We start from the raw sequence: 26,008 nt of genomic DNA on the forward strand, positions 1-26,008 counted from the left end.
CTGGGTAAATGCATCTTGAAACTTGAATTTTCTCAAGGTAGGGCTCATTTAACTAGTTAATATGATTTTATGATGTTTATTTTAAAAAAAAACGTCTAAAAACTTTAAATTCATCATGTTTTCATGTTAAATCTCTTCCTGTAAAGTAACTAAAGCTGTCAGATAATTGTAGTGGAGAAAAAGTTCAATATTTACCTCTAAATGTAGTGAAGTAGAAGGAGAAAGTTACATAAAATAGTACCTCAAAATGATAAATACGTCCAGTAGAACAGGAGTAAATGTAGTTTGTTACAGAGACAGGCCTGGATCTGTTGTACCGCCTGGGGGAGGGAGGAGCAGGGAGGAGGAGACTGAGGGAGGAGGAGACTGAGGGAGGAGGAGCAGAGAGAGCAGAGAGGAGGAGGAGACTGAGGGAGGAGGAGCTGAGAGGAGGAGGAGCTGAGAGGAGGAGGAGGAGAGAGAGCAGAGAGGAGGAGGAGCAGAGGGAGGAGGAGGAGACTGAGGGAGGAGGAGCTGAGAGGAGGAGGAGACTGAGGGAGGGACTCGTTGGCTGTTGACTGACTTGTGACTGGAGGAGTTGGTGTCTGAATGAAGAGCAACAGGCTGCTAGAGATAAACAGGAGGAGGACAGAGCAGCAGCAGGAGAGATTATTAGAGGAGAGGAGCTGCTGGAGGAGGTGCAGGAGGAGGCTCAGTATTTAGAGCAGGTTATTTATAGATAGATTAAATATATTTAGAGCTCTACAGGTCCAGATCTCACCTCTCTGACTGGATTATCCCACAAGGTGACGCTTCTTTTCATTATTTATATTATTTAGCTGTTTAAACGGCTTCATGTATATATTAACAACACTGTGTCTGCTTGTTGGTTATAGTTTAAAGCTGAAAATCATTATTTTCAAACCATTTTTAAGTTGGTTTGAAGCAGATTTAACATGTAATAAGTGAGAGTTTTAGCCACTTTATTGTGAAGGACCGGAGGGTTTAAGGAAGGAGCTGTGTGTTAAACAGAGTTATTGAGCTTGTTGGTTCTGATTTAAAGTTGTGAGCGATCATTTAAGTTGGTTTGGAGCAGATTTAACATGTGATAACTGAGAGCTGTGGTCTTTGTGTTGGGCTGTAACAGTATCTGTAACTTTATTGTGAAGGACCGGAGGGTAAAGGAAGGAGCTGTGTGTTTGTGGAGCTTGTTGACCTGGTAGGATGTTTTTGTCTGTGGTGAATCAGAGTCAGGCTGTTTCTCTGCCTGGTGAGATAAACCAGGCTGATCATCGCTGCCTATTGTTTGATCAATTCCTGTTTTTAACTTTGGAGTGTGTTTGTGACTGCAGCTGTTTGAAATGTTACAATAATTGTCCCTGAAGAAGAAGAAGAAGTTTAGTGGTGATAGTATTCTGACCAGCTGATTCACACTCAGTAACCAGTTCTAGTCTCATTATGTCCACTTCCTCTTTAGTTTCACTCTCTGATACAGAATAACATGAAACCACATGAAACCACCTCACAGAACTAGGGCTGCAGCTATCGATTCTTTTTGAAGTCGAGTATTCTACCGAATATTTCAGCGATTAATCGAGTAATCGGATGTTTTTGGGGGGATTTTTAAACAACAATACTATTGCATAATGTGTGACAGAAACAACAGGCCTGGTAAAACCGAACAATTGGCTTTTATTTCTGAAAATATAATTACTCTTTTTTGATGAACATGTTAATGAAAATAAACAACAAAATACAACTTATGAAGTTTTGGGCATAACCATGTCCATAACACATGAACATTTCAATAAAGAATAAATAACAAAAATACCCCTTTCCTCTTCAGGAACAATTATTTCAAATAAAAAATGATATAATAATAAATAAATAATAATAATAAAATAATAAATAAAACAAACGTTTTTTTAAACAAAGAGTCAAAACTGACAAAAGTATCAAATTTAAGATGCAACAGACATTCAATTTAGATAGGAATTTAACCCTAACCCCATGTAAGATAGTCAGGGGCATACATCTGTGAGTGAGTGTGCGTGCGAGTGTGTGTGTGGGGGGGGAGAGAGAGAGAGAGAGAGAGAGAGAGAGAGAGAGAGAGAGAGAGAGAGAGAGAGAGAGAGAGAGAGAGAGAGAGAGAGAGAGAGAGAGAGAGAGAGAGAGAGAGAGAGAGAGAGAGAGAGAGAGAGAGAGAGAGAGAATGTTCAAGCCTTTAAAAGAGCAAGTGATGATTGCAATGAAGAAATGTCAGCATATCCACATGTTCAGCACTAAGGCTTGCCCTACGTTTAGATGCAATGTTCCCAGCAGCCGAGAACAAACGTTCTGAGGGCGTTGATGTCGCTGGGATGCTCAGAAAGGACTTTGCCAGCCTTGCCAAGGTTGGATACCGTGATGCATTCACTTTCCACCATGACAGTGGATTATCCTTCCTGGAGAGAGCATGTTCACCGAAGTACTGCAAGATTTCCCTTTGGATCTCCTGGCTCTGCTGATCATCCTCCTCTTCATCACATGAATTGGACTCTGATGATGATCCAAGTATACTGAGGAATGATCCATCCTTGCCCTTAGCGTGTGGTGATGGGCCATCTTCCATTAGGCTGGTGCTGTCTTCATTGGCTTGTGCATTTGATTGCCTAGCCTCATTTTGGAACCTCAGAGCCATGGTCTGAATTGTGCTCTGAACCTTAAACACTTCCTCAGCAGGCAGGAATTTGAGTTTTCTGAACCTGGGATCCAATGCAGCAGCCAGCAGGGTAGTGTTAGGATCTTCAGGTGAAAACACAAGCAGGTAATTCCACCTGTCTGTGATCTGTTGGATCATATCTGCCTTTAATGCCTTCATTGCAGTTGTTTCACATGCTGAATTGTCTGTTGACTTTTTCAGGTTTTGAACTAGCTGAGGAAGAGCAGAGACAGTGACATATTTTTCCCCACTCAGAAACACCGTTGCTGCTTCAAATGGTTCCAGAATCTGAATCAGTTCCTCACTGAGGGTCCACTGCTCAGGCTTTAGATCCAGGTAGCGGTGTTTTCCCCTTGGGTTGACTGTAGGGTCAGATAGAACAGCAGTCACAGGCCATCTTTGTGCGTGGAGCCTAGACAGCATGTGATGGGTGCTGTTCCATCTAGTACTCACATCCTGGATCAACATTAGTTTTGGCGCTCCCATTTGTTGCTGCTTTTCTTTAAGCTTGGTGCAAGCCAGTTCACTCTTCTTGAAGTGTTCAACAAGGCATCTGGCAGCACCCACACAGCTACTGACTGTTTTGTTGTTTTTTAGCGTGTTCTGTACGACCAAATTCAGTGTGTGCCCTGCACATCTCACAGATGCCCAACCATGCTTCTCTTTCAAAATGGTTGCTGCTGCCACTATATTTGACCCATTGTCATGGACAACTGCCTTCACTTTGTCAAATGGAATTTCAAATTTGGTAGTAGCCTCCTCAAGCCACTCGGCAATGTTTACAGCAGTGTGCCTTTCTTCCAAAGGCATTGTTGTAAGTGTGAGGGACTTCATCTCCCAATCATTCCCTAGGAAGTGACATGTCACTCCCAAATATGCCTCTGTGGCCACGCTTGTCCAAATGTCTGCTGTAAGGGCAACACTCTCTGCCTCCTTTACAGAAATCTTCAGTTTTTCTTTGATTTTCTCATATTTTTTCTCCATCAAGTTAGTGAAGTGTGTTCTGGATGGTAGGTTATATTTCGGATTAAACATGGAAATCATGTTTCGAAAGCCTTTGTCTTCCACCATTGAGAGTGGGCGCATGTCTGTTATTAGCATGTTTAAAATGCTCTCGGTCAGCACTGCAGCTTCTTCTACAGTGCAGTGTGGTACATGTCGCACAAAGCTGTCCATCCGCTGCTGAGATGATGTACTGGGAAACACAAACAGAAAGAAAAAAAATCAACATAATGCATATAGCCATACTGCCATCTAGCCCAGCTCACTTTAAATCAAACTGATTACATTTCTGCTTTAAGCAATAGCCTAATATGCGTTTATGTACGGCATTTTAAATTATTAAAATGCTATTCTCGTGCGCTGCTTTTTATTATTATCAAATAATAATAATAGTAATAATAATAATACACATTTGGACGAGCCGTCATCGAGACTCGCATTATTATAGACTACAACAAATGCAGAGCTTACGTTCAAACCAGCGCTGCTGTGTTTCTCAGTTAGCACGTTATCACGTTAAATCGGCTAATGTTAAGCTACTGTTGAGTGGAAGACCGGCATTTACCTTGTGCTGGCTTCGGATGAGCTGGTCTTGTTGACAAATGGATGCTTTCGGTTAAGATGTTGAAGCATCGATGAAGTGCTGTTGTGGTATGCAAGTTCAATTTTGCAGTACACACACTGCACGAGGTTCTCTGTCTTTTTTAGTTTGAAGTGATCCCACACTTTAGACACTTTTTGCCGTTTTCGGGCCGTCTCTTCGCTGTCCTCCATAGCGCCAACTTTTTGACTCGAGCGTTGCGTGCGTCACTGTTTACAGTCCGTGTAGAACACGACCCCGGGGGCGGAACGCAAGTGACTACTTGTTTGACTACGGAATTGATGATTAAACGAATACTCGAGGCAAAAAAAAATATTCGAGGATTTTTTGTACTCGAATTACTCGAATTACTCGAGTATTCGTTGCAGCTCTACACAGAACCTGGTTCTGTTCACTAAACAACACTGGAAACAGTTTAATTTCATATGTATAAAACTTACATAGAACTAGTTTTAACAGTAAACACAACATAAACGTTATGTTGATAAAACCATTAAACATAATGTAGATAAAACCATTAAACATTATGTAGATAAAACCATTAAACATAATGTGGATAAAACCATTAAACATAATGTAGATAAAACCATTAAACATAATGTAGATAAAACCATTAAACATTATGTAGATAAAACCATTAAACATAATGTGGATAAAACCATTAAACATAATGTAGATAAAACCATTAAACATAATGTGGATAAAACCATGAAACATAATGTAGTTAAAACCATTAAACATAATGTAGATAAAACCATTAAACATAATGTGGATAAAACCATTAAACATAATGTAGTTAAAACCATTAAACATAATGTAGATAAAACCATTAAACATAATGTAGATAAAACCATTAAACATAATGTAGATAAAACCATTAAACATAATGTAGATAAAACCATTAAACATAATGTAGATAAAACCATTAAACATAATGTAGATAAAACCATTAAACATAATGTAGTTACAACCATTAAACATAATGTAGATAAAACCATTAAACATAATGTAGATAAAACCATTAAACATAATGTAGATAAAACCATTAAACATAATGTAGATAAAACCATTAAACATAATGTAGATAAAACCATTAAACATAATGTAGATAAAACCATTAAACATTATGTAGATAAAACCATTAAACATAATGTAGATAAAACCATTAAACATTATGTAGATAAAACCATTAAACAATGTGGATAAAACCATTAAACATAATGTGGATAAAACCATGAAACATAATGTAGTTAAAACCATTAAACATAATGTAGATAAAACCATTAAACATAATGTGGATAAAACCATTAAACATAATGTAGTTAAAACCATTAAACATAATGTAGATAAAACCATTAAACATAATGTAGATAAAACCATTAAACATAATGTAGATAAAACCATTAAACATAATGTAGATAAAACCATTAAACATAATGTAGATAAAACCATTAAACATAATGTAGTTACAACCATTAAACATAATGTAGATAAAACCATTAAACATAATGTAGATAAAACCATTAAACATAATGTAGATAAAACCATTAAACATAATGTAGATAAAACCATTAAACATAATGTAGATAAAACCATTAAACATAATGTAGATAAAACCATTAAACATTATGTAGATAAAACCATTAAACATAATGTAGATAAAACCATTAAACATTATGTAGATAAAACCATTAAACAATGTGGATAAAACCATTAAACATAATGTAGATAAAACCATTAAACATAATGTAGATAAAACCATTAAACATAATGTAGATAAAACCATTAAACATAATGTAGATAAAACCATTAAACATAATGTAGATAAAACCATTAAACATTATGTAGATAAAACCATTAAACATAATGTAGATAAAACCATTAAACATTATGTAGATAAAACCATTAAACAATGTGGATAAAACCATTAAACATAATGTGGATAAAACCACGAAACATAATGTAGTTAAAACCATTAAACAGATAAAACCATTAAACATAATGTAGATAAAACCATTAAACATAATGTACTTAAAACCATTAAACATAATGTAGATAAAACCATTAAACATAATGTACTTAAAACCATTAAACATAATGTAGATAAAACCATTAAACATTATGTAGATAAAACCATTAAACATTATGTAGATAAAACCATTAAACAATGTGGATAAAACCATTAAACATAATGTGGATAAAACCATTAAACATAATGTAGATAAAACCATTAAACATAATGTAGATAAAACCATTAAACATAATGTAGTTAAAACCATTAAACAGATAAAACCATTAAACATAATGTAGATAAAACCATTAAACATAATGTACTTAAAACCATTAAACATAATGTAGATAAAACCATTAAACATAATGTACTTAAAACCATTAAACATAATGTAGATAAAACCATTAAACATTATGTAGATAAAACCATTAAACATTATGTAGATAAAACCATTAAACAATGTGGATAAAACCATTAAACATAATGTGGATAAAACCATTAAACATAATGTAGATAAAACCATTAAACATAATGTACTTAAAACCATTAAACATAATGTAGATAAAACCATTAAACATAATGTACTTAAAACCATTAAACATAATGTAGATAAAACCATTAAACATAATGTACTTAAAACCATTAAACATAATGTAGATAAAACCATTAAACATAATGTAGATAAAACTATTAAACATAATGTAGATAAAACCATTAAACATAATGTAGATAAAACCATTAAACATAATGTAGATAAAACCATTAAACATAATGTAGATAAAACCATTAAACATAATGTAGATAAAACCATTAAACCATTAAACATAATGTACTTAAAACCATTAAACATAATGTAGATAAAACCATTAAACATAATGTAGATAAAACTATTAAACATAATGTAGATAAAACCATTAAACATAATGTGGATAAAACCATTAAACATAATGTAGATAAAACCATTAAACATAATGTGGATAAAACCATTAAACATAATGTAGATAAAACCATTAAACATAATGTAGATAAAACCATTAAACATAATGTAGATAAAACCATTAAACATAATGTAGATAAAACTATTAAACATAATGTGGATAAAACCATTAAACATAATGTAGATAAAACCATTAAACATAATGTGGATAAAACCATTAAACATAATGTAGATAAAACCATTAAACATAATGTAGATAAAACCATTAAACATAATGTAGATAAAACCATTAAACATAATGTAGATAAAACCATTAAACATAATGTAGATAAAACCATTAAACATAATGTAGATAAAACCATTAAACAGATAAAACCATTAAACATAATGTAGATAAAACTATTAAACATAATGTAGATAAATCATTATAGTGCCACATTCCATAACACAATCATGTGTTTTAAATTAACCACACCAAAACAAGATCTCCACTCATTAACTTGGATCTTCTATCCATCTATTTTATTTTTTTATAATAAAAATATATGTCAAGTAGTTTTCAGTTTGAGGCTCAAGTCAGAACTTAAAATGTCTTTATTGAAAAAGCAGCAATGAAAACGTCTCCGAGTGAAAGAAACTCCAGACTCTGAGCAGAAACAGAACAAAGAAAAGTTGCTCCAAGTTACATTTCACAGATATCATATTTTATAATTATATCATATTTTATTATATAATTATAATTATAATTTTATATTATATTTTTATTTGTATTTCTTCTTCATTATTGATTTATTATTTTTGCAGGAGTTTTATTCATGTTTGTTCTGTCAAACCACCTTGTGAACGTTGTTTTTAAAGGTGCTATATAAACAAAGGTATTATTATTATTATTATTATTATTATTATTATTATTATTATTATTATTATTATTATTATTATTATCTGATGTAGAAGGAACACAAACACAACCTCAGGCAGTGACACTGTGGAGGTATTCATTAGAGAAATTATTTTAAAAAAACGTTGAGCGATGTGAGACGTGTTGAAGCAGACAGAACATTAGAGCAGATCATCATAAACAACGCAGCATGGAGACTATACAGCTGCTAGCATTAGCTTAGCCTGTCAGCGTGTGTGTGTGTGTGTGTGGTTGTGTGTGTGTGTGTGTGTGTGTGTGTGTGTGTGTGGCAGTAACCTGCTCCGTCACAGCTCCTTGTAAAGAGCTCCGGGCTGATGGAGGAGGAGGAGGAGGAGGAGGAGGAGGAGGAGGTGTCAGGAGGCTCCATCATGACGTCTTTAACCCACAGAGAGAGACCACATCCTCCACACACACACACACACACACACACAAACACACAACCACACACACAGACACACACACACACACACACTCTCTCTCTCAGGACCTGAGCCAGTCTCAGCCTGAGGCCTTCAGGTCAGCAGTCAGCTGCACGTCTATATCTCTTTTCTAGCGTCTTGACCACTCAGAGCTCTTTACACTGCAGACTGACTCATTCACCCTCACATTCATCCTGGTGGCAGAGGCTAAACGCTGCCTCCTGCCACCAGCAGGAATTCATTCACACACTGATGAACGCAGCATCAGGAGCAGTTTGGGGTTCAGTATCTTGCTCAAGGATCCTTGGACATGTAGGCTGCCATGGTCGGGGATGGAACCACCAACCCTCCGACCAGTGGGCAACCCGCTCTACCAACCAGCTTTCACATAGAATATAGACATTACATTACATTACATGTCATTTAGCAGACGCTTTTGTACAAAGCGACTTACAATAAGTGCATTCAACCTGAAGGTACTAGACATAGACCATAGGAATCAAGTAAGTAGATACAGACAATCACACTCTCATTCACTCCTACGGGTCACCAATTAAACCTAGTGCATGTTTCTGGACTGTGGGAGGAAGCCGGAGTCGAACCGGGGACCCTCTTGCTGTGGGTTAGGGTTAGCTAACCACTACTCCACCGTGCAGCCCTCCATGATGTTCTAATATATTGAGATGATCCTCTAACTTATCATTTATGACAGTGAAGAAGAGAAATCCAGAGCTAAATAACAATAATAATACATTTTATTTGTGATTTATCTCCAGGCTGGTTCTAGACTCTGAGCTGGTGATCTAGTCTCCAGGCTGGTGATCTAGTCTCCAGGCTGGTTCTAGACTCTGAGCTGGTGATCTAGTCTCCAGGCTGGTTATAGACTCTGAGCTGGTGATCTAGTCTCCAGGCTGGTTCTAGACTCTGAGCTGGTGATCTAGTCTCCAGGCTGGTTCTAGTCTCCAGGCTGGTGATATAGTCTCCAGGCTGGTTCTAGACTCTGAGCTGGTGATCTAGTCTCCAGGCTGGTTCTAGACTCTGAGCTGGTGATCTAGTCTCCAGGCTGGTTCTAGACTCTGAGCTGGTGATCTAGTCTCCAGGCTGGTTCCAGACTCTGAGCTGGTGATCTAGTCTCCAGGCTGGTTATAGACTCTGAGCTGGTGATCTAGTCTCCAGGCTGGTTCTAGACTCTGAGCTGGTGATCTAGTCTCCAGGCTGGTTCCAGACTCTGAGCTGGTGATCTAGTCTCCAGGCTGGTTCTAGACTCTGAGCTGGTGATCTAGTCTCCAGGCTGGTTCCAGACTCTGAGCTGGTGATCTAGTCTCCAGGCTGGTTCTAGACTCTGAGCTGGTGATCTAGTCTCCAGGCTGGTTCTAGTCTCCAGGCTGGTGATCTAGTCTCCAGGCTGGTTCTAGACTCGGAGCTGGTGATCTAGTCTCCAGGCTGGTTCCAGACTCTGAGCTGGTGATCTAGTCTCCAGGCTGGTTCTAGACTCTGAGCTGGTGATCTAGTCTCCAGGCTGGTTCTAGTCTCCAGGCTGGTGATCTAGTCTCCAGGCTGGTTCTAGACTCGGAGCTGGTGATCTAGTCTCCAGGCTGGTTCTAGACTCTGAGCTGGTGATCTAGTCTCCAGGCTGGTTCTAGTCTCCAGGCTGGTGATCTAGTCTCCAGGCTGGTTCTAGACTCGGAGCTGGTGATCTAGTCTCCAGGCTGGTTCTAGACTCTGAGCTGGTGATCTAGTCTCCAGGCTGGTTCCAGACTCTGAGCTGGTGATCTAGTCTCCAGGCTGGTTATAGACTCTGAGCTGGTGATCTAGTCTCCAGGCTGGTTCCAGACTCTGAGCTGGTGATCTAGTCTCCAGGCTGGTTCTAGACTCTGAGCTGGTGATCTAGTCTCCAGGCTGGTGATCTAGTCTCCAGGCTGGTTCTAGATCTGATCTGGTGATCTAGTCTCCAGGCTGGTGATCTAGTCTCCAGGCTGGTTCTAGACTCTGAGCTGGTGATCTAGTCTCCAGGCTGGTTCTAGACTCGGAGCTGGTGATCTAGTCTCCAGGCTGGTTCTAGACTCGGAGCTGGTGATCTAGTCTCCAGGCTGGTTCTAGACTCGGAGCTGGTGATCTAGTCTCCAGGCTGGTTCTAGACTCTGATCTACAACATGTAAACAGACTGAAACATGACTTCACCTCCTTCTGATTCACTGAGAAACACTGAGTTCACTCCAATCAACAGGCTTACACCTCAGTGTGTGTGTGTGTGTGTGTGTGTGTGTGTGTGTGTGTGTGTGTGTGTGTGTGTGGTGTGTGTGTGTGTGTGTGTGTGTGTGTGTTCATGTTGTTTCCTCAAAGTGTTCCACCCACAGAACAGCTTGTCTTTGTTTCCTAGACGACTATAAAGAGAGAACACACACACACACACACACACACACACACACACACACACACACACACACACACACACACACACACACACACACACACACACTTTATTCTTCTTCTCTGCCTGAAGAAGGAGGAAATTAATGCTGTTTTATCATAATGCTGCAGACAGATTTGTGTTTTCCTTTAATTAAAGGATGAATTTTCTGTCTCCTTTTTCTCACACAACTAACAAAAAACAATAAATAAATCACTAGAATGAAGCAAAATAAATAAATGTTTCTTTGTAAGAATGCTTTAAATAAGTTAAAAGATCTAGAAACTGAAAAAATAACGATAGTTTAAAATAAATCCAAATACACTTATTTTGAATTGTAGTAACTAAAACTCTCAACTGGAGCCAATATTTGAGGTAAAAACTCACCATATTCAACAGTTGAATAGATTGAAAAGCATGAAAAAGCTCACAATGTCAATCCTAAAAACAAGTCTTTACACAATAAGATAATTAAATAAGCACATAATAATAATACTAATGATTAAATAAGCACATCAAGCTATGGTCAGTAGGTAAATTATACTCAGAACAAGATGATTCAGATACTATTGCTGGATAGAAGAATAAAATACTTGTTGTATGTGTTTTGCGGTGCAGCTTTAATCTCAGAGCAGCACGTTTGCCGTCATGTTTTCTGACATTTATTGATGAGTGAAGCAGAATATGGCTAATATGTAACTACTGCTGCTACATGAAGTGGATAAAAGGTCAGTGTTTGATGTTTCTCTGCTGCTGTTTGAGCACAGAGCTGCTCATAAAGCTCTGTTATTGTCTGCAGACTAAAAGTACTACTGTACTTAAAGTACCAAAAGTAAAAGTACTCGGGCGTGAGTACTGAGCTCCCTTTGCCGCATGTCTTCGCCTCTATCACCCCCTTTCTATGTCTCACTATCAATAAAGCAACAAAATGCCCAAAAAATAATCTTTAAAAAAAAAAAAAAAAGTAAAAGTACTCGTTATGCAGAATGGACCCACTCACATTGTTTTATATATTCTAAATATATTATTAGATTATTATTATTATTATTGATGCATTTATGTAAGCAGCATTTTAATTTGGTAAAGACAGGACTCATTTTAACTAGTTAATAAACTGTTATGACGTATCATTTAAAAACAAATGTACTAAATACTAAGTACTGCAAATGGACTTTTCATCATATTCTGATTTATTGAGATGATCCTGTAGATTCTGTTGGGCTCAATCTGACCCTGAACACAAGAGAGAAGATTACTTTATTAATCAAAAAGAGGAGACTCTGTTCATTTATTACATCAGTCCAGAAAAAAGACACAAAATGACCACAAAAAGACATCAAATGACAAAAAAAGGACACAAATTGACAAATTTGAAAATGTCTAATCACTTTAAATGTATCATGATTTTCATGTTTAGTCTCGACCCAAAAAGTAACTGAAGCTGTCAGATAAATGTAGTGAAGTAGAAGTATAAAGTTACATAAAATGGAAATACTCAAGTAAAGTACAAGAACCTCAAAATTGTACTGTATTGTATGTACTGTGCAGTAGTTGAGTAAATGTACTTAGTTACTTCCCACGTCTGGTTTTCATCTGATCAGTGACTTCTGTTGACCTAAAAGTGTTTTAATGTCTCTGTAGTTCCTGTTCTGTTGCTGTGACTCTTTAACCAGCTGACGGTTTAAACAGCAGCAGGTGATTTCCACTGAAGACATTTAGTCAGAATAATGAAGTCATTTAGTTGGAATAATGAAGTATTTAGTCAGAATAATGAAGTATTTAGTTAGAATAGTATTCAGAGATAAAAATGAGGAGGAGGAGGCCGTCAGGGACTAAAGGAGTCCTCCTCTCGTCTGGTTTCTCTGATCTGAGCTTCTTATCCATGAGTGTGTGTTGGTGCACGGTCCACCATAAAGTTGGAATAATTTAGTTTTCACACACAATCCTCTGCTAAAGTCATAGATTAATACAGTTTTATAATAGAATATATAAACTTTATCTGTCAGGAATAAATCACATTGTCACAATCAAGTCATGGAAAGAGGTCAAAGATATTTTATTCCAACTTTATGAGCGATTTAATGCTGAATTTACTGATTTTGTTCATACTTTAGACATGTTGTGGCCCCATTGACTCCCATTGTAATCAGACAGAGACGATGTTTCATGCATTCGTGGTTGTAGCAGAATGTTTGGTGGCTGTAGCAGAATGTTTGGTGTTTGTAGCAGAATGTTTGGTGGCTGTAGCAGAACGTTTGGTGGCTTTAGCAGAATGTTTGGTGGCTGTAGCAGAATGTTTGGTGGCTGTAGCAGAATGTTTGGAGGCTGTAGCAGAATGTTTGGAGGCTGTAGCAGAATGTTTGGTGGTTGTAGCAGAATGTTTGGTGGCTGTAGCAGAATGTTTGGTGGTTGTAGCAGAATGTTTGGTGGCTGTAGCAGAATGTTTGGTGGTTGTAGCAGAATGTTTGGTGGTTGTAGCAGAATGTTTGGTGGTTGTAGCAGAATGTTTGGTGGCTGTAGCAGAATGTTTGGAGGCTGTAGCAGAATGTTTGGAGGCTGTAGCAGAATGTTTGGAGGCTGTAGCAGAATGTTTGGAGGCTGTAGCAGAATGTTTGGAGGTTGTAGCAGAATATTTGTAGCAGAATGTTTGGTGGCTGTAGCAGAATGTTTGGTGGTTGTAGCAGAATGTTTGGTGGCTGTAGCAGAATGTTTGGAGGCTGTAGCAGAATGTTTGGTGGTTGTAGCAGAATGTTTGGTGGCTGTAGCAGAACGTTTGGTGGCTTTAGCAGAATGTTTGGTGGCTGTAGCAGAATGTTTGGTGGCTGTAGCAGAATGTTTGGAGGCTGTAGCAGAATGTTTGGAGGCTGTAGCAGAATGTTTGGTGGTTGTAGCAGAATGTTTGGTGGCTGTAGCAGAATGTTTGGTGGTTGTAGCAGAATGTTTGGTGGCTGTAGCAGAATGTTTGGTGGTTGTAGCAGAATGTTTGGTGGTTGTAGCAGAATGTTTGGTGGTTGTAGCAGAATGTTTGGTGGCTGTAGCAGAATGTTTGGAGGCTGTAGCAGAATGTTTGGAGGCTGTAGCAGAATGTTTGGAGGCTGTAGCAGAATGTTTGGAGGTTGTAGCAGAATATTTGTAGCAGAATGTTTGGTGGCTGTAGCAGAATGTTTGGTGGTTGTAGCAGAATGTTTGGTGGCTGTAGCAGAATGTTTGGTGGCTGTAGCAGAACGTTTGGTGGCTTTAGCAGAATGTTTGGTGGTTGTAGCAGAATGTTTGGTGGCTGTAGCAGAATGTTTGGAGGCTGTAGCAGAATGTTTGGAGGCTGTAGCAGAATGTTTGGAGGCTGTAGCAGAATGTTTGGAGGTTGTAGCAGAATGTTTGTAGCAGAATGTTTGGTGGCTGTAGCAGAATGTTTGGTGGTTGTAGCAGAATGTTTGGTGGCTGTAGCAGAATGTTTGGTGTTTATAGCAGAATGTTTGGTGGTTGTAGCAGAATGTTTGGTGGCTGTAGCAGAATGTTTGGTGTTTATAGCAGAATGTTTGGTGGTTGTAGCAGAATGTTTGGTGGCTGTAGCAGAATGTTTGGAGGCTGTAGCAGAATGTTTGGAGGTTGTAGCAGAATGTTTGTAGCAGAATGTTTGGTGGCTGTAGCAGAATGTTTGGTGGCTGTAGCAGAATGTTTGGTGGTTGTAGCAGAATGTTTGGAGGTTGTAGCAGAATGTTTGGTGGAATGTTTAGTGGTTGTAGCAGAATGTTTGGTGGCTGTAGCAGAATGTTTGATGGTTGTAGCAGAATGTTTGGTGGCTGTAGCAGAATGTTTGGTGGCTGTAGCAGAATGTTTGGTGGTTGTAGCAGAATGTTTGGTGGTTGTAGCAGAATGTTTGGTGGCTGTAGCAGAATGTTTGGTGGCTGTAGCAGAATGTTTGGTGGCTGTAGCAGAATGTTTGGTGGCTGTAGCAGAATGTTTGGTGGCTGTAGCAGAATGTTTGGAGGTTGTAGCAGAATGTTTGGTGGTTGTAGCAGAATGTTTGGTGGTTGTAGCAGAATGTTTGGTGGCTGTAGCAGAATGTTTGGTGGTTGTAGCAGAATGTTTGGTGGTTGTAGCAGAATGTTTGGTGGCTGTAGCAGAATGTTTGGTGGCTGTAGCAGAATGTTTGGTGGCTGTAGCAGAATGTTTGGTGGCTGTAGCAGAATGTTTGGAGGTTGTAGCAGAATGTTTGGTGGTTGTAGCAGAATGTTTGGTGGTTGTAGCAGAATGTTTGGTGGCTGTAGCAGAATGTTTGGTGGTTGTAGCAGAATGTTTGGTGGTTGTAGCAGAATGTTTGGTGGCTGTAGCAGAATGTTTGGAGGTTGTAGCAGAATGTTTGGTGGCTGTAGCAGAATGTTTGGTGGTTGTAGCAGAATGTTTGGTGGTTGTAGCAGAATGTTTGGTGGCTGTAGCAGAATGTTTGGTGGAATGTTTAGTGGTTGTAGCAGAATGTTTGGTGGCTGTAGCAGAATGTTTGGTGGTTGTAGCAGAATGTTTGGTGGCTGTAGCAGAATGTTTGGTGGTTGTAGCAGAATGTTTGGTGGCTGTAGCAGAATGTTTGGTGGTTTTATCAGATGTTTGGTGGTTGTAGCAGAATGTTTGGTGGCTGTAGCAGAATGTTTGGAGGCTGTAGCAGAATGTTTCAGGGCAGAAGTGGACCTGTCGCCCACCTCAACCACAGCAACGTGTCATTTCCTGTTAAAGAGAAGCAGCACAGGTTGTTATTGTGGGAAACCTCCAGATTCATCAGAAACCAGAGTGTGTGTGTATTTTACCTTATGCCTACAATGCAACGGTGAGAAGCTGGAAAGAGAAAGGTGTTGTTATTATTATTTTTGGAGCGAAAGCAGAAATGGTGGTTTGTGGTTGGAGGTGGCAGCCAGATGAGAAACGTTCTGTCGTTGGTTCGAGTCTCTTTCAGTATTAGTGGAAGCTTTAACAGTGAATTCTGTCTGATTCTAGTTTACCACTAAAGTCTCAGATCAACAACGTTTATTTTATGTCCCTCGTGTTAATAATCGGAGCGAATGCTGTGAGATGTTGATGATGTTGATTTATTCTTCATGTCTTATTTAAAACGTTGACCAATGTCAACAACTAGATCTGTTAAAAACATTAAATCCTAATTGAAGAATTCTTGATAAAATTACAAATTGCATTTGAACAAACATCACTATGAAGAGTCGTGGGAGCAAATCATCTGATCAACGTCATGTCAGAGACGAGACGAGGAGTTTTGTTTTGAAACAACATTTTGAACTGAGCCATGTTGGTTTTCAAAAAGCTGACGCCTGGATTCCACTGGATGCGTAACGACTCCGACAGGGGTCTGTCCGCAACGGCTGCGTATCTACGCAGTCCGTCAACACCCACCGGATCCGTCTGTGTCGGAGCTGTTGCGGACAGCGGAGTCCCGAGGACGCACAAGATCTCGCGAATGCACGCCTAATCAATTGATATAACTGGAAGATAATCAACATCTCCTCGTTAATGACTGGAGACAAATCCAGCGACTCCGTCTTAACGAGCGCTAACGAGGTCGGCCGGCTTGTTAACGAGCCGGCCGACCTCGTTAGCGAACCCGAGGTATTTTATTTTGAAAATATACCGGTGTTTTATTTTGTGTCTGTGCAAGACTTCCTGTCCCGAACGATCTGCTCTGTGCTGAATTTATGCGTAGTGCTCCGTCGTCCGACAAAAATAGAAGCTCTGCGCAAGTGTTGGAGGGCTGTGGGATGGCCCTGCGTTGTCGGACTCATTACGCAGCGGATCTGCAGTCGGTGGAATCTCACACATTGATTATAATGGGTGCGTAACGGCTCCGACGACGGATCTGCAGCCGTTACGCATCCAGTGGAATCCAGGCGTGACTCTTCAGAATGAAACACATCATTTATATATATATATATATATATATATATATATATATACTTTTACTGTAGTGGAGTCATTTCACAGTGTGTACTAGTACTTTTACTGCAGTAAATGACCTGAATACTGAATACTTCTTCCTCCTCTGTTGACGGCATCAAGATAAAGATCTGAACCTTGCGGTTGTACAGGTGGTTTGTTGTGGTGTAAATCAATATATCAGGTTCTGCAACTCTCAGGTATCCACACCTGAGGGGAACAACAACAACACACACACACACACACACACACACACACACACACACACACACACACACACAACACAAACACCAAGCAGACAGGTGGAGCTGACCAACACACTGTAAAAGGTGTTAAAAACCAGATCAAACAGTAAATCTGAGGGAAATGATCTTGCTGCATGGACAGATAGTTTACCTTGACAAGATTTATTAAATTCAGATTATTAAATCTAGAAATAAGCATGTTGAACACTTAAAATAAGAAATTAACTCTTAAAACCAGATAAAGTAAAGCTGCCAGCAGTGATGAACTGGCCCGAGCAGAGTGACCTGATGATTATTTGGTTCTTACCAAGATAAAAAAAAACTTTAGATTTAGAAGTGTTAGATCATTTATCTGGTTTTTCTGGTTTATGTGGTTTTATTCTGATTTTAACTGGTTTTATGTGGTTTTATCTGGTTTTTAGACATACTGGGGACTGGAGAGTCCTGCTGGTGTCCCTCCAGTCGTTCCTCCTGCAGCTTGGTGTCTCAGCCTTTAATTAGCTCAGTTGATCCTTGTTACATTTCACAGGGATTAGCTTCCTGCTAGAGTCCTTTATGTAACTCATCACATCATCCAGTAGCTCTGGCAGTAACACTATGTGGCATTAGTCTGTCACTGGATGGAAACAACCAAGAAGGGTTTACAAATGTGTTTCACTTCAGTATTTCATCATATTTGATCATGTATCAAAAGTTAAGTTAATAATTAATTAGTCGATCAACAGTGAAGTTGTTGTGAATTATTTCATAATCCGTTGATTCAATTCACAAGGTAGCCACGCCCCAAATAATAAGCTTCTTTATCATCTATTTTTCTATAAATGGGACCATTATTTACACAACTAACGTCATATTGTCTGAAAGAAGACCTGAAACCAGTGATTGAGAACAAAATGTTGCCATGAGAATGTTTTCTGAGGCAACAAATCCAGTGAGAAGTCGTCTGATTTCGTACTGAGATAGATAGGACCGGACTTCCTCTGCATCACTATTAGACTTTTGTCAGACAATTCCAGCAAGAATTATCTAGAAATAAAACAAACAAGAATCGACTCTGGCTGCTGAGCCAAAATCCTCCAATAAAAGTCATATGAAAACTCAGAAACCAACACAAATATATGAATCCACCTGCTCTCTTTCAGCATTTTAAACTCTGTCTGAAGAGTTCTGCCTCTTTTATCCTCTTTTATTCTCTTTTATTCTCTTTTATTCTCTTTTATTCTTTCCCTCGTCTCCTGTAGCAGCGTTACCAACACCTTCCTCCAACCAGATTATCATTTATTCCACTGAACCCACTCGCTGTGACCACTGACTTCCTGCTGTGTGTGTGTGTGTGTGTGTGTGTGTGTGTGTGTCCAGGGATTAGTCTGATCCTCAGGGTTAGTTCGTTACTTACCTCCACGTTGCTTCAGTGTAAATGTGACAGAAAAGGTTCTGGTGTGTTTTTCTCTCGTTTGTTTGCTTATTAAAGTCAGTAATTGATATTTTTTACCCTCTGGACCCTTTTGGCCTTCCTGACTCCTGCTGTGGAGGAAATAGGACACGAGATCTGAGTCTGATTGTCCCATTTCCACCAATCAATGACATCATTATAAAGGCTGCTGGGTGATTCTGATGATTGTTTGTCTCGTCCAACAGAACAACAGCGTCTATGAGAAGGAGAAGGACATCATCTCTGTGGTGAGTATTTGAATATTTAATCTTTACTAAGTGAGATGCTCCTGATAGTAACAGGAGTGTTTTATTCTGTAGTGCAGCTGTTCTCAACCTTGGGGTCGCGAGATGATTTCTGGGGGTCGCCAAATCATTTTGGAAGTCAGCTCTGTCTCCACTGTGTTAATGTGTTTTAGTCTTTTTGGTCACTTAATGTCTTTTTTTTTTGTAATTTTGTGTGGTATTTGGTCATTTTGTGTCTTTTTTTGATCATTTTGTGTCTTTTTTGGTCATTTTGGGTCTTTTTTTCTACCATTTTGTGGTCAATTTGTGTCTTTTTTGGTCATTTTGTGTCTTTTTTAGTAATTTTGTGTCTTTTTTGGTCATTTTGTGTCTTTTTTGGTCATTTTGTGGTCATTTTGTGTCTTTTTTGGTCATTTTGTTTACTTTTTTTGGTCATTTTGTTTCTTTTTTTGGTGATCTGAACTGTGTGTGTGAGATTGTGTTCAGTGAGTGGGGGTCGCGGACAACATGCATGTTAAATTGGGGGTCGCGACTCAAAAAGGTTGAGAACTACTGCTGTAGTGAGTATCTCAATATCTACTGAGTTAGAGATTGAAGATGTTGCTGATAGTAACAGAGTGTTTTATTGTGTAGTGAGTATCTGAATCTTTAATCTTTACTGACTGTGTGTGTTTTCTCCCGTAGTGAGTATCTGAATGTTTAACTGTGTACTGAGATGTTTCTGCCAGTACCAGTGTGTTTTACCCCGTAGTGCCGTCAGCTGGTGTCGGTGTGTGACGAGGTGCTGAGCTGCAGCTCCGAGGCCGTTCTGACTCACTCGGCTCAGCTGGAGAGTGTGGACCTGGTTCCTGTAGCTCCTGGAGATCAGCTGGTAAACATTCTGCCTCTTCAGAACTCTTTATTACATGGAAATACAAAGAAAAGGCTCTTTTAGCTGCAGAATGTGCTCAAGTTTTACTGCAGCCTACACAGTAACTGAACCAAATATATGAGACATTTAGCGTGATTTTCCGTCTGACACTGAATTTGAAATCAGTTTTTCCAAATGTGGAATGAGTTTTGTTTCATTTCAGTATTTCACCATATTTGATCATGTATCAAAAGACACAATGAGTTGAATAATTAATTAGCCGATCAAATTGTTGGGATTATTTGATAATCTGTTGATTCAATTCACAAGGTAGCCACGCCCCAAATAATATGCTTCTTTATCATCTATTTTTTATATAAATGCGACCGTTATTTACACTATTAACGTCATATTATCTGGAAGAAGACCTGAAACCAGTGATTGAGAACATAATGTTGCCATGAGAATGTTTTCTGAGGCAACAAATCCAGTGAGAAGTCGTCTGATTTCGTACTGAGATAGATAGGACCGGACTTCTTCTAATCCACTGTTAGACTTTGGAAACTGTGAGAATTTATTCATACTTTTTTCATTTAATCGAGAAAGTAATCATAATATTAATCAGTTGTTGGATATTGTCATATGATTCCAGCAAGGAATTATTCAGAAATAAAACAAACAAGAATTGACACTGAAAATTCAGAAACCAACACAAATATATGAATCCACCTGCTCTCTCTCAGCATTTTAAACTCTTTCTGAAGAGTTCTGCCTCTTTTATTCTTTCACTGTTTGTGTTCAGCATCGTTCCATATCATTATTATATATATATTATAATAATAATAATAATAATAATAATATTTTACATCATTTAAACTTCTCCGTTTTATTTCTTGACAATCAACTCTTATTCTGTGTCCTGTTTCTCTCTCTTTCGTTTCCTGAATCAGTTTTCTGGCCGTTTGGTTCCACTCGTCACTTCTTCCATCTAACTCAAGGTTCTCTGGTTCTCTGGTCCTCTGGTTCTCTGGTTCTCTGGTTCTCTGGTTCTCTGGTTCTCTGGTTCTCTTTATTCTGTCTTGTCTAGTTATTCATCAGCTTCTGTCTGTTTCTGTCTGGTCTGTCTGTGTTTTAGCCTTCAGTTCTCTTGTTATCTACATCATCTCCAGTCCTCTCCTTTATTTCTAAGTTCTTTTGTTCCGTTTGCTTCCCTTTGTGTTCTCAGCCCATTAGGTAAAAACCTCCCATGTTAGAAGATAATAGCAGTCCAATGTTCTTGTGCTGGAGCATTCGCTCCATTGGTCCCTGGTCATCCCTGAGTGTTGTCTTGCAGGCTGTTTATGCTCTTTTCCGTCTCCACTTCATCACGTAGGAGGAACAGTTGCTGCAGGTGTTTTAGAGCTTTATCTAAAGTCTGCTGCAGAGAACAGATCATTCTACTAATGTGCTCAACAACCAGCAACAAAACCTGATTATTCTGGGCTGACGGAGGGAAAGTGATCAGAGATAACGAGCTCCGGCCTCCAAACCACCGAAACTAACAGGAACTAGAGGCAGAAAGAGAGAGAAGTTATGATTCTCTCAATGTACAAAACACCATGTACAGCTGGTTGATTCATAAAATATAACTAAACGCTTTTCCTCTTTCATTTCCACTGAAGTTAAACGTATTAAATAAAAGGAGAAGCTGGATATTAACACGCTGAGACACAGTTCAGTCCGTCAGGATTCATAAACAGTGTGAGGACGTGAGGAACATTATAGGGACTCAGCTGATTCTTTATGAATCTCTAGTCAGCTCCAGTCAGGACTCAGATCCAGAGCAGGAGAACTTAATGTTTCTTTATTGAAAGAATACAGCAGAGATAATCCTCTCAGAGAGAAAGAAAAGAGCTGTAAAACTCCTGACAAAGAGTAGAAACTAGACAAAGAAACGTCGCTCCAAAGGAGGAAAAACACTGAATCTATCTACACGAATAAACTAAATATATAATCCTAATCTAAGATAAAGTAAACAAATAACTAAACTCTCGGGGGGGAAACTATTAAATAATATCGCCTACAAACTAAAAGCACTCCAAAAGGGAGGAAACAAAACCTGATAGGAAAAATAAAAGATTCTACAGGAACACGATGAGAAACTGGATCAGGACTAAAAATATTCCTCAGAATTCAGAATCAGACATTTACAGATTATACATCATGTGATCATACTTCTTGTATCTGTCTGCCCTAAATGCCCAAATAATATTTTAGTTTATATCCAAGTAATGAGAAGAAAAACAAACAACAACAACTAAATTAAACAAAAAACCATGTATGGGTAGGGAGTGATCTTTATCATAAATCAGAGCCACTGGTTGGTGATAATAAAATCTTTCTCTATGAGGCGTGACGTATTTGACCCAGTTTTCCCAGTATGATGTGAATTTCTCCAATTTATGATGAACAAATGCTGTTATCTCCATTTCATAAATGTCCATTGTAATATCCAACCATATATTTAAGGTTGGGTTAGAGTTTATTAGTTAAAACTAATAAAACTAAACTAAAACTAATAAAACTAAACTACAACTAAGCATTTTCCCCAAAATAAAAACGAATTAAAACTAGCAAACTCACTCTTAAAACTCATTAAACTAACTGGATTTGAAAAGAAAAAAAACACAAAATTAAAACTAAAACTGATGAAAAATCCAAACTATTCTAATATTGACTCACAGTAGCAGAATAATGCTGAACCAGCCCATTTCCACCCAACATGGATTAATAACTAGATGAACATGTTGTATTTATGAGCGATCTGAGGATATTTTTAGGCTTCCCAGTTTAAATGTGTTCATGTGAAGCGTATTATGAGATCCAGACCCTGGAATGTGATTAGCCCCGCCCCCTTATGACTCCCAGTGATCAATGAGCCGGCTGAGGCTGATTAGAGTCATCAATACTCTGGAGACACTCGTCAATATGTCCCATCAGCTGACAGGAAGTCCATAGACGGATGTTTTTATGTCCATGATGAAGGAGAATCATGACTCTGATGATAATAAATGTTTATCAGTGTGTGTTTGTGTTGCAGGGCATCGAGATCACCTCCACCTGCTCCAGCAACCACTTCGTCACTGGAACGGCAGCTGAGGTCAGACTCTTTATTTACTCTTTATTTACTCTTTATTTACTCTTTATTTACTCTTTATTAGGGCCTCGGGGCAATCTCCCCAGCACTGGTCCCATCCAGCAATATCTGTAGGGACCAGTGCTGCACTACTGTTATATATGGATTTCTTCTTATTCCTCTTCCGGACGCAATTTCGTCGTTTAAAAAATATATATCAGTAATATTTTTGCAGCATTTTTTGGAAGTGGACATGTCTGCCACCTAGTGGCCATAAAGGGGTTTTTACATTTTAAATCTCTACGCTCTACGACTCTACACAAAAAAATAAAAATGCATTCGAATTAATCTTTGACATATCCAAGACTGTGATAAAAAAAATATGCCCCAGCCAAGAAATATTTATTATATGGAAAATAACTACATTTGTGTGTTTTTTCTTTGAAAAACAGTGACATTGAGTAATCAAACTATTTAAAGGAGTAAAATCATCAAAATATGTGAATGTTTGGTAGATTTGAGCAGGAGGAAGTTGTTTTAGAGGTTAAAGCAGAAAAAAAATGAAAAAAAATATTAATCTGTAAAGTTTTTATAGCATTTTCAGCCCGAAGGGTCTGAAAGGGGAGTAAATGTGTACACAGTGTTTTATTATAGACACATTAGAAAAATTTAAATTTGAATTTCAAAATATATCAAGAAAAAAAACTTCCAAAAATCATGCCACACTGCCACAAGTGTTCAACTTTCCACTATAATCTTATTTCTGGATTCAACAATCTTAAATCTAAATTAAATCTTGTCAAGTGAAATGATCTTGCTGCATGAACAGATAATTTCACTTGTTTTGAGGACCTTTTCCCTCAGATTTAGTCTTGTTATCTTGTTATTAGACACAACTTTTCTGCAATGCATTTGCCAAAATTATTACCAAAACAAAAGAGAAAAAGGACAAATATGGCTGAAAATGTCCCGAGTGGTCCCAGAGGGTTAAAGAAACACAGCAACTCTTTTCTATGTTTGAAACAAATCGTCATTCAGAGGTTTCACAATCTTTTATTTCTATTGAGTATAACATTTTAATTTGGATGAATTTATTATGGAAGCATGAGTTCTGTTTCCTGAGCAGAAATCCCCTTGGAAGGACTTTAGTGTGACACATTATTTTTAGCTGTTGGCTGATCTTTCTCTGCTTCGCTGCTCTGAAATGGAAACCAGTCGGAGCCTTGAGCTGCATTTCTAAATATGAGCTGAAGGTTCAAATGTTGTTGACTGAGAAGTAAACAACAACAACAACACCCTGAAGGAGGAAACAGAGTCAACAGAACACTGGGAAAGGTGTTTAAAACCAGAAAAACAGTAAATCTGAGGGGAAAATGATCTGGCTGCATGGACAGATAATTTACCTTGACAAGATTTATTAAATTAAGATTATTACAAATAATCATCAGGTCACTCTGCTCATTTACTGTTTGATCTGGTTTTAGACCTTTAGATTTACTGTTTGATCTGGTTTTAGACCTTTAGATTTACTGTTTGATCTGGTTTTAGACCTTTAGATTTACTGTTTGATCTGGTTTTAGACCTTTAGATTTACTGTTTGATCTGGTTTTAAACACCTTTTTTGCTGTGTAAGTATTAGCTGCATCATATTAGCTGGAGATAATAATTGTTTTTCCTGTTTCTTATCTGTTTATATGCAGCATGTATCTAACAGGCCAGATATTTCTTGATAATTTGACAGGAAACTCATAGCAGCTGATCAAACCACGAGGAAGTCTCAATAAAAGCTTCTGTGGGAGATAAAATCCTCCCTTAGAAGGAGCTGTGATACAGGATTAGTGTGAGAAAGTCAGAGATCTGTTGGCTGATAAAGGGGGAAGTAAAATAAACTGAGGAGGGATGGAGGGATGGAGGAGTTAGTGAGGAGGAGGAGGGCTGTTGGAGGAGGGCAGATCTCCTCCGGGACTCAGATGGAGAAGTTATTTTTCCATGATGTCAACAGTAAAATAACCCTCCACTCCATCAGGACGGGCTGAGACCCGACTAAAACTTTTTATCAGGACACTGGGAAGACCTACATATAAGATACAATGGTTTTACATGACAATTATTATTTTATTTTATTTTATTTTACATTTTAAATTTTTTGTATTTATGAAGAAATACTTTTAACGCTTTTTTTTAGATTTTCAAACTTTAAAATGGGTCAATCTGACGGCAACATTAGAGGTTAAAGGGTTAAAGGTTGTTTCTGTCCTGCAGTCTTCGACTGACGCCTACCTGAGGATCCTGGCCGGAGACGAAGTGATTCAAGTCAACGACCAGATAGTGGTGAGTTAGTCAATGACAATAAAGTTCTATTCTATTCTATACTATTCTAGTCAACACAAGTCTTCAAATCAAGTTATTATTCTGTGTGCTCCTCTCAGTCTGAAGCTTTATGTCTACTGAGACAAACATGGAGTGTTTAGTGTTCCTGCTGAGTGTTTCGGGTCTGAACCAGTAACCTCCTTGTGTTGTGGTGATGGTGAACCAGTAACCTCCTTGTGTTGTGGTGATCGTGAACCAGTAACCTCCTTGTGTTGTGGTGATGGTGAACCAGTAACCTCCTTGTGTTGTGGTGCTCAGGTGGGCTGGAGCAGAGCCAACCTGGTGAAGAAGCTGCAGGAGAATCCCAACGGGGTCACTCTGGTCCTCAAGAAGATCCCCGGGTCGGTGAGACGCCGACAGCTGCTCTCCTCCTCACAGGTCAGAGTTATTATTATTATTATTATTATTATTATTAACGTCCTCCTCCTCACAGGTCACACTTATTATTATTATTATTATTATTATTATTATTATTATTATTATTATTATTATTATTATTAACGTCCTCCTCCTCACAGGTCACACTTATTATTATTATTATTATTATTATTATTATTATTATTATTATTATTATTATTATTATTATTATTAATGTCCTCCTCCTCACAGGTCAGAGTTATTGTTATTATTATTATTATTATTATTAACGTCCTCCTCCTCACAGGTCACACTTATTATTATTATTATTATTATTATTATTATTATTAACGTCCTCCTCCTCACAGGTCACAGTTATTGTTATTATTGTTATTATTATTATTGTTATTATTATTATTATTATTATTATTAATAAGGTCCTCCTCCTCATCTACAGCAGCTCCTCAGAGGAGCACATGGA

The 26,008-nt window shown here is 38.1% G+C and overlaps 2 protein-coding genes across 2 annotated transcripts in view; one reads left to right on the top strand and one right to left on the bottom strand.

Moving 5' to 3' along the window:
• cnksr1 (connector enhancer of kinase suppressor of Ras 1) overlaps window positions 1-26,008 on the top strand; it is a 55,212-nt gene that overhangs the window by 11,774 nt on the left and 17,430 nt on the right. Inside the window, exons 5-9 of the mRNA XM_059352594.1 lie at window positions 18,797-18,838; window positions 19,587-19,706; window positions 22,765-22,824; window positions 25,063-25,131; window positions 25,429-25,548. Of these exons, the coding sequence (XP_059208577.1) occupies window positions 18,797-18,838; window positions 19,587-19,706; window positions 22,765-22,824; window positions 25,063-25,131; window positions 25,429-25,548 (411 nt within the window). The remainder of the gene's footprint in view (window positions 1-18,796; window positions 18,839-19,586; window positions 19,707-22,764; window positions 22,825-25,062; window positions 25,132-25,428; window positions 25,549-26,008) is intronic.
• On the bottom strand, window positions 2,170-4,573 carry LOC131987734 (E3 SUMO-protein ligase ZBED1-like). The gene is made up of 2 exons (XM_059352599.1): window positions 4,248-4,573; window positions 2,170-3,875 (listed from the first exon to the last, which is right to left on the bottom strand). Exons 1-2 carry the CDS (start codon window positions 4,454-4,456, stop codon window positions 2,204-2,206), a joined length of 1,881 nt encoding a protein of 626 aa, XP_059208582.1. The 5' UTR covers window positions 4,457-4,573; the 3' UTR covers window positions 2,170-2,203.

This window comes from Centropristis striata, chromosome 16 (genome assembly GCF_030273125.1).
Source record: "Centropristis striata isolate RG_2023a ecotype Rhode Island chromosome 16, C.striata_1.0, whole genome shotgun sequence".
Classification (NCBI taxonomy): Eukaryota; Metazoa; Chordata; class Actinopteri; order Perciformes; family Serranidae; genus Centropristis; species Centropristis striata.

Bases quoted from the DNA above. Each gene is read 5' to 3' on its own strand.
- LOC131987734 (XM_059352599.1), bottom strand. From the start codon at position 4,456: ATGGAGGACAGCGAAGAGACGGCCCGAAAACGGCAAAAAGTGTCTAAA. The intron at 3,876-4,247 runs GTAAATGCCGGT...TGTGTTTCCCAG, and splicing joins TCATCCGAAGCCAGCACAAG to TACATCATCTCAGCAGCGGA.